This window comes from Dermacentor silvarum, chromosome 7, assembly GCF_013339745.2.
Source record: "Dermacentor silvarum isolate Dsil-2018 chromosome 7, BIME_Dsil_1.4, whole genome shotgun sequence".
NCBI classification, from domain to species: Eukaryota; Metazoa; Arthropoda; class Arachnida; order Ixodida; family Ixodidae; genus Dermacentor; species Dermacentor silvarum.
Window position 1 is genome coordinate 100,775,246 of NC_051160.1, and position 8,392 is coordinate 100,783,637.

General features: G+C 45.3%; 1 protein-coding gene across 1 annotated transcript in view; it reads right to left on the reverse strand.

The window, feature by feature from the left end:
- LOC119459035 (uncharacterized) overlaps positions 1 to 7,847 on the reverse strand; it is a 100,005-nt gene extending 92,158 nt beyond the window's left edge. The window contains exon 1 of the mRNA XM_049671081.1: positions 7,687 to 7,847. Coding sequence (XP_049527038.1) covers positions 7,687 to 7,729 — 43 coding nt within the window. The 5' untranslated portion in view covers positions 7,730 to 7,847. The remainder of the gene's footprint in view (positions 1 to 7,686) is intronic.
- Between the last annotated feature and the right edge of the window lie 545 nt (positions 7,848 to 8,392).

The following is an 8,392-nucleotide window of genomic DNA, read 5'->3' on the forward strand; positions in this document are numbered from 1 at the left end:
ATGGAGGCGAAATGCAAAAACACCCGTGTTCTTGCGTTGTAGAGCACGTTAAAGAACCCCAGGTGGTCAAAATTAATCGGGAGACCTTCACTACGGCGTGCCAGAAAGAACAACAATAGCCTTTTGAACATTCAGAAAAATAATCCAAAAAAGTTCTGGAATGTAGTAAGGCCTCGTTAATCAAAAATTATATCTCTAGGCACGTCTTCCAGCGAACCTGTACCTTGGCAGCACTGCGCTATGATGCTAAATAGTGCGTTAATAAAAGCTTTCACTCCAACAAGACATGATCGGGATCGTCCAAGGCTATCGCGCAACAATTTTGTACATACGGATCCCATAATTTTGAAGTCTACTGGCATAAAAATAAAATTATAGACAACCTCAAGGTTACGTCTTCTTGAGGTATAGATGACATCACGGCGAAATTTCTAAAGCATACTAGTGAGTATTCCTCTATCATCTTAGAGAGCATTTTTTTTTCAAAGTTGTACCTCTCTTCATGCTTCCCTCATGACTGGAAAACAGCAAAATGTATTCCGATCCACAAATGGGGCGAAACTCACGATTCTTTTAAATACAGGCCCATATCGATGACATTAGTACAGTGCAAAATAATGGAGCACTATAGATTTTCAACTTTCTTGAAAGAAACCTTTTTTTTTATCTAATAGGCAACATGGCTTACGCAAATTCTTTTCTTGAGAGACTCAGCTAGTATCTTGTACTAGTAACTTGCATGTACTATACATTGATAGCGATTTTTTACCTAATTTCACATTTTGGGATTTTGCGAAAGCTTCTGACAGGGTTAACCATGTATTTCCTTCTACATACCCTAACCACACTAAACATTGACCCTGAAGTACTTAGCTGCATTCAATCGTTCCTTTCGTCTCGCTTACGATTTGTTGTAAATAATGACACCACATCTAACACGGCTCCAGTTCCATCCGGTGTTCCGCATAGGTCTGTCCTTGGTCCTCTGATGTTTAACATCATAATCATCATCAGCCTACCTTTTTTTTATGTCCACTGCAGGACGAAGGCCTCTCCCTGCGATCTCCTGTTGCCCCAGTCTTGCGCTAGCTGATTCCAATTTCTTCCACCAAATTTATTCATTTCATCACCCCACTTAGTTTTATGCCGTCCTCGACGGCGCTTCCCTTCTCTTGGTATCCATTCTGTAACTCTAATGGTCCACCGGTTATCCATCCTACGCATTACATGTCCTGCCCAGCTCCATTTTTTCTGCTTAATGTCAACTAGAATATCAGCTATCCCCGTTTGCTCTCCGATCCACATCGCTCTCTTCCTGTCTCTTAACTTTACGCCTAACATTTTTTGTTACATCGCTCTTTGTGCGGTCCTAAACTTGTTCTCGAGCTTCTTTGTTACCTCCAAGCTTCTGCCTCATATGTTAGCGCCGGTAGAAAGCAATGATTGTAGACTTTTCTTTTTAACGACAGTGGTAAGATCCCGTTCAGGATTTGTCAATGCCTGCCGTATGCACCGCAACCCAATTTTATTCTTCAGTAAATTTTCTTATCATGATCAGAGTCCCCTGTGAGTAATTGACCGAGATAGAATTCTTACCCATAAGGACCTAGCGGGCAACATTGACGAATTCTACAACATTAATGAGAGGGTAACAGTCGTCGTAATAAAGCTAAATGCGAGGTATAGAATAAAGGTAGTACAAGCCTACGCCCCAACCTCCAGTCACGATGATGAAGAAGTAGAACAGTTTCATGAAGATGTAGAATTAGCGATGACAAAAGTGCATACCCAGTACACTGTAGTCATGGACGACGTCAATGCAAAAGTGGGGAAAAGCAGGCTGGTGAGCAAGCAATTGGCAACTACGGCATCGATTCTAGGAACACTAGAGGAGAGATGTTGGTAGAATTCGCGGAAAGGAATAGGATTTGAGTAATGAATACCTCCTTCAGGAAGCGCAGCAACAGGAAGTGTAACTGGAAAATTTATAATAGAGAAACAAGAAAGAGCATAGATTTCATACTCTCGGCCAATCCCAGTATTGTGCAGGATGTAGAAGTGTTAGGTAACGTAAAATGCCGTGACCATAGGATTTCTATTTAATTTGAACGGAGAAAGAGCAAAACTAGTCAAGGAAAAGCAGGCCAACCTAGACGCCGTAAGGGTAAAAGCAGACCAATTCAGGCTGGCGGTCGCAAACAAATATGCAGCTTTAGAACAGAAAGATGAAGAAAACATTGGGGTAATGAATTAAAGCATAGCTAGGCTGATCTTAGAAGCAGAAGATGAAATGGGGAAAAGGCATCAAGCGAACCAGTAGGGAAACTCTCCCAAGTAACAAAGGACCTCATAAAGAAACGGCAAAGCATGAAATTGTCAAAGTCAAGAGGTCAGATAGAATTCCTTGAGCTGTCAAAGCTGATCAACAAGAAGAAAGTAAGGGATATTCGAAATTACAACATGGGAAACATGGAGCAAGCCGCAAAATATGGACACAGCATGAAATCAGTGAGAAGAAAACTTGGCATAGCACAAGGCAAGATGTGTGCACTGAAATATAAGCAGCGCAATATCATCAGCAATTTCGATGACATATAAAAGCAGCGGAGGAATTCTATATTGACCTGTACAGTTCCCCGGGCAGCCAAGTTACTTTAGCTTGAAGTAGTGATGAACAGGATACAGAGGCTCCTTCTATAACTAGCGATGAAGTTAGAATGGCCTTGCAAGACATGACACGGGGAAAAACTGCTGGAGAAGATGGAATAACAACAGTTTATTTAGTATGAGATGGAGGAGATATGATGCTTGAAAAGCTTTCGGCCTTTTACACGCAATGTCTGACGACTTCAAGTGTACCAGAGAACTGTAAGAATGCCAACATTATACTATTTCATAAGAAGGGAGACGTTGGAGAATTGAAAAATTATAGGCCCATAAGCTTGCTTTCAGTACTGTATAAAATATTAACAAAGATAATTTCCAATAGAATCAGGGCAACACTTGACTTCAATCAACCAAGAGAACAGGCTGGCTTCAGGAAGAGATATTCTACAATCCATGTCAACAATCAGCTATTTGAGAAACCTGAGGAGTACAATAAACCTCTCTATATGGCTTTCATAGATTATGAAAAGCCATTTGATTCAGTAGAGATACCAGCAGTCATAGAGGCATTGCGTATCAGAGAGTTCAGGAGGCATACGTGAATGTCTTGGGGAATATCTGAAAAGATTCCACAGCCACATTGGTTCCCCACAAGAAAAGCAGAAAGTTACCTCAGGGTCAACGGCGAATATCTCAGCAACCTTCGGTTTGCAGATAACATTGTCCTGTTCAGCAACAATGGGGACAAATTACAGCAAATAATCGAGGGTCTTAACCGAGAAAGTCTAAGAGTGGGGTTGAAAATTAATATGTAGAAAACAAAGGTAATGATCAATAGCCTGGCAAGACAACAAGAATTCACGATCGCCAATCAGCCTCTACTAGTCTGTATAGGAGTACGTTTATCTAGGCCAATTACTCACGACTATGTTATATATCCTAAATAACTAATGCTTCCGATATAACAACCCTTCAATCAAGCATGGCTCCTCCCCACGCACAGTGCAGCTGAAGGGCCTCGCTGACCGGCAGTGGTGGCGGTATGCGCGAGCGGAGAGAATGTCCCCCTGTATGCGCTTCTCTGTCCGGTTGCCCATGCAGCCATGCGCGGGAGCCTCAGTCAAATACCTGCTACACGAAGACCTGCGACCCTGGAGGCGTGGCTGGCGGACTCCTCCACAGACATTATGAAGGCACTGCTAGCTCACGTTAAACTTCTGGGCCTATCTGAAGATTAGGCTTCGCTCTTTTTTTAGTGGACCCGGACTGGTGTTTATTATTAAATAAAGTTATTCTCTCACTCTCTCTCTCCTCGGCTGCCAATTCCTCTAAATCTCGGAGCCGATTACCACGCAGGTAGGCTGGAAAATTCGGATGTGCCTTCCGTATCACCCATTCGATGCGTTCTTCGTCTGTGGCTTGGGGCTCAGCGATAGAGAACTCTTCCATCGCTCGCACGTCCAGTTACTCATCCGGAGCCTGCGTTCGTCGCTCCAGCTCTCGCCACATCGTACTACGGTAGTCTGCGGGTAGTAATTCGCGTAGGTAGGCCACGTAGAACTCCCCGCGCTTTACTACCCGGTGACCGACAAGTCGATGCCACCTGACTACCGCATCAGTGAGTGCGGCGGGAACGACGCGTCCCGACGCCTCGAAGATCAGCAACGGCTCATCGCGAGGGCCCAAGACGCTGCCCGACCTCAAGGCATTCCGGAATGAGGACGCCTCTCCAAAGCTCCATTTACCTAATAAAGGTGTTTATTATCTATCTCTCCCCGCCCCTCATGTTCATCCATTTGCACGTTTTCTTGTAATGCGCCAGGTTCCCCTGGACATTCACCGGATCGCCGGATCGACGGTACATCGGGATGGCCAACTTGACCACGGGGCGAGCGAGTCTCGGCGTAGGCACAAGTTATTTCACCGTCTCAGATAGCGTTTCGACCATGCCAGCAACGTTGCGAAGCAATGTCTCTGCTAAGACTTCACAGGGAACTGTTGGAGCATTACGGGTGTTCTCGAGCGAAGTAGCTATGGCTCCCAGCTCTATAAACGGCGCGGGTTTCAATGCGGTCCCGTTCGCTCCAGCCCCAGATCAAAGAAGGAGCAAACCATTGTCTTCCGCCACTATAGTTACCGAGTGCAGCGTAGTCACTCAAAGGGGGCCTGAACCACTTTGAAGAAAGACATTTGACTACAGTGGAGAAAGACATTTGAAGCGAAATAGGCTATTTCAGAATCACTTTGCCGCAAAAAGTACTTCAATTCGTTCAGAAGAAGCAGAGTTATTGGCAACCAAAAACGGCCTCTGCTGTGCTCCCCTTTCTCCTTTAATGCCTTGCCCTGCGAAGGCTACGGCGGAGTGGGGCAAGGCCTCAACGCTCCACCTCGAAAACGTCACCATGGCGCGCAGTTCAAATTTCATTTTTGACTTACGATTTTGGTGCCTACGAAGCGCTAAACGTAAGCCAAACGCGGTTGTCCTCAGCGAGCCGCAGTGTGCTTAGCCACTGGACTCAGGGCGGCACCTTGCGGCGGCCGTGGTGTAGCCGACCGCAGCGACAAATAGCAGCCGTATATTGGAGTGTGCTTTATTACGAAATAAAGCCCACGGAAAAGAGCGAGGATCGTGGAGTCTTACGATTAGAGCGTTTCAGAGAAAGGTGACTTAGCGTTCCGCTTGCGAGCTCCACGGACCGCGTGCGACAGCAGAACTTGGCAGAGATGTTCACAACAGCGTATGCTACCCCCGGACTATGTTATTTTACCAAGCCCGAGGGGTGGTTCAGGGACCCCTTTAAGCCACGTTCGGCCAGCGCTGACAGGATGGGTCGCCGCTTGAATGCTGCGCCATTGCTGCGCCAAAATTGTTTGTAGAAAGGCTGGGTCTCCACTGGGGTTCGCAGCTGACCACGGTGTCTTCTGACTGATCAAAGTGTTTGACCAACGGGCAATCGTTGGCTGCACTAGCAAGCGTGGCAACGCGTCAATGGACTGTTCACAACACATGCCCATGGAATGCTTTCTCTATGCCCATAGTGCCGGTTCTACTCAATAAACGGGCAGGCAACGAGCATATCGCGTTAGCCTCATGTCGTGTGCTGACATCGCTGATGCGGGAAGCCAAATGCTTTCTGCAAGCATTCGCTTCGAGCTGTGCCAACGCCTCCTAGATAGCAGGCCAGTGAAGCCTGTTTATTGAGATTATGCTACTTGGACTGAAATTTTCATTGTCGAGCCCGGCGTGACGAAAGTGGTGACGGCAAAATCACCGGGGCTTACTTGGGAGTATTGCCATTTTATTCTATGGCAGTAGAGTAAGGTAGCATGACGTCATGGATTGAATTGCACAGGTCTTGGGCTATCTAGGAGGCGTTGACTGTGCACGCTTTCTTAATGCCATCAGCAGAGAAGGCTATATCTACCATAAATATAGAAATCAACCATACTTTTCTTTTGTTTAAGTACAGCAGGATTAATTCGCGTAAATCTTTATTTCATGCCAAATGTCCTAAGTGACGCTGACAACCGTCAGAAACGACGTATTGCGATAGACGCAATACCCACTTGAAATATGTCCACTTAGTCATAACCATCAACTGACTGCTTCTCATCCCCGTGTTCGACGTGTCGGAGCCCCAGAAAGGGGAAAAGTAAATGGCGATACTTTTACATGTTGTAACACTCCTCAGTGAGTATAACAGTGTGCTTCGGCCCGCCAGTGTAGCAGACAGCCATAATCGGACCATACGACTCGACACCAATGACCATATTCTTTAACATCGCGACCAAAACGTACAGCAGCACAAGCTCGCTGACGCTTGCGACAATCACGACGCAACCACCCAAGCATAAGTCGGCGACACATTGCTTTCGGTACTGGACAAAACAAAGCGTCGTATATCCGAGCACAAAACACGCCTGGTACGATGCTATATATATCACTAGCTACTGCTGACTATATATAACAGTAGGCGACAAGTAGCTTAATTGTGCCTTGTAGGCTCCTGGAACTAAATACCTTAAAGCAAGAGTGATTAACTGTGGAAACACATCGTATGACGAAGTACACCAATAAGCACTGTCGAGTGAAGGTTATGCATGACGTAGGACCATTTTAGCTTGGCCTGAAATTCGGCAAAGCTTGTCAAAGCGTCCACTACTAACTTAATTCCCAGTTGGTAAACTCCATCATGCCACGTTGGAGTTCAACTTCCTAGTCATCTATTGGTGTTAATGCATGTCCTGGACAAACGAGCGTTTCACAAACTCGCCAGAATGCCATGACCATCTCTTTATTGAAGGAATTATTTATAACTCGAGTAAGAAACGTGACTGCTTTGGGCCAGTAGATCATTTCTACTGTGCGAAATTTCCAACGAACGTGTTTCTTGGAAACACTCCCTTGCAGCAAACTGACCCCCCCCCCTCCACCCTCAAAAAAAAAGAAACGGACTTTTCCGCATTTCGGTGTTAGCCCCATGATCAGAATGACGACAAATCTCACTCCCTGCTTCCTACAGCAGGCAGAAGTGCCCTTTGTGCTATGGCCAAGAACGACTGCTTGTTTCAAGTAAATCCAATTACGCCGCTGAAATCATTACATCGTTGCCAAACCACCACTCTGTCAAAGAACCAGACATCTACATTTCTGAATTAATTATATTACTAACGAATTTTCCCCCAAGCTCAAACGGAGCGCGATTCTTGCACTTACTAGAGAATTCATGATTGCAGCAGATTCAACGTAAAATGTAAAGAAAAAGGTTTCTCATTCACTGTTTATTTCACTGGCCACAGGTGCGAATTTATGGCAGTGCAGTTATTGTAAACACCTATTGGTAACTGATCTGTGGCACAAAACGGGCCCTGATGAAGAAAATAACTACCGCTAAGGGTACAGACGTTTCGGCTATCTGGTTTATTAATACACTGCCAACTGAATGTTAGCCCACTTTGCTCGCCGTTATTTCCTGTCCGCGTCGCTTAAGTCCTATGGTCACCGTAAACAGCAGCGATGTTCCTCTATCTCTATGAGCAGTTGTGATCTGTATATGCAAAAGCTTTCTTATTACGTACCTGCTTGTGCCAGAAGGGACATCAGAAAAATAACGCATGCCATGTTATCTCCGACGAAGTCGCGCAATAGCAGGCTGGGCTAATTCATGTCATTCCTCCCTGTGTATGTATTCACCACAGCAAGCTAGCACTGAAAAAGCCTAGTTTGAAGTTGCACCTGTATTTTAAGCAAACCTAGTTATTTTGTCAGAGCTAGCGAAGGAAGAAACAGTCCACGTGGCTTCCGAATAGTCCTGCGAGAACATATCGTGTGATTGTTTCCTTGTCTCCATAAACCACCTGTACTCCTTCCTTATTTTTTTCCTATATTAAATGCCACGAACTTAGTGATTCTCGGCCAAGAACAATTGTTGTGTTCTTGACAATATGAATCGGTTTTAAGCACAAAGGTGACTTCGCGTGCGTCACACGGCACAGTACACAAACAACTTCAGCTAAGTGGCTATGATGTTCTATGCTCAGCACGATAACACTGGTTAGATTCTCGCCAACGGCGGCGGTAGTGTTATGAAGCAGGGCACCAGTGCACTTAGATTTCATACATGGCAAAAAACGCCAAGTGGTCAAAATAAGTACACGCTAAATCATGTGTCCGTGTCTCCATGCCTTAGCTTTTTTCACGTTACATCCTGTGTCAGCTAAACGAAAACGTAACTTGCGCAAGTCTTTCAGGAGATAAAGAATAAACGTCCCTTTCATATCACTA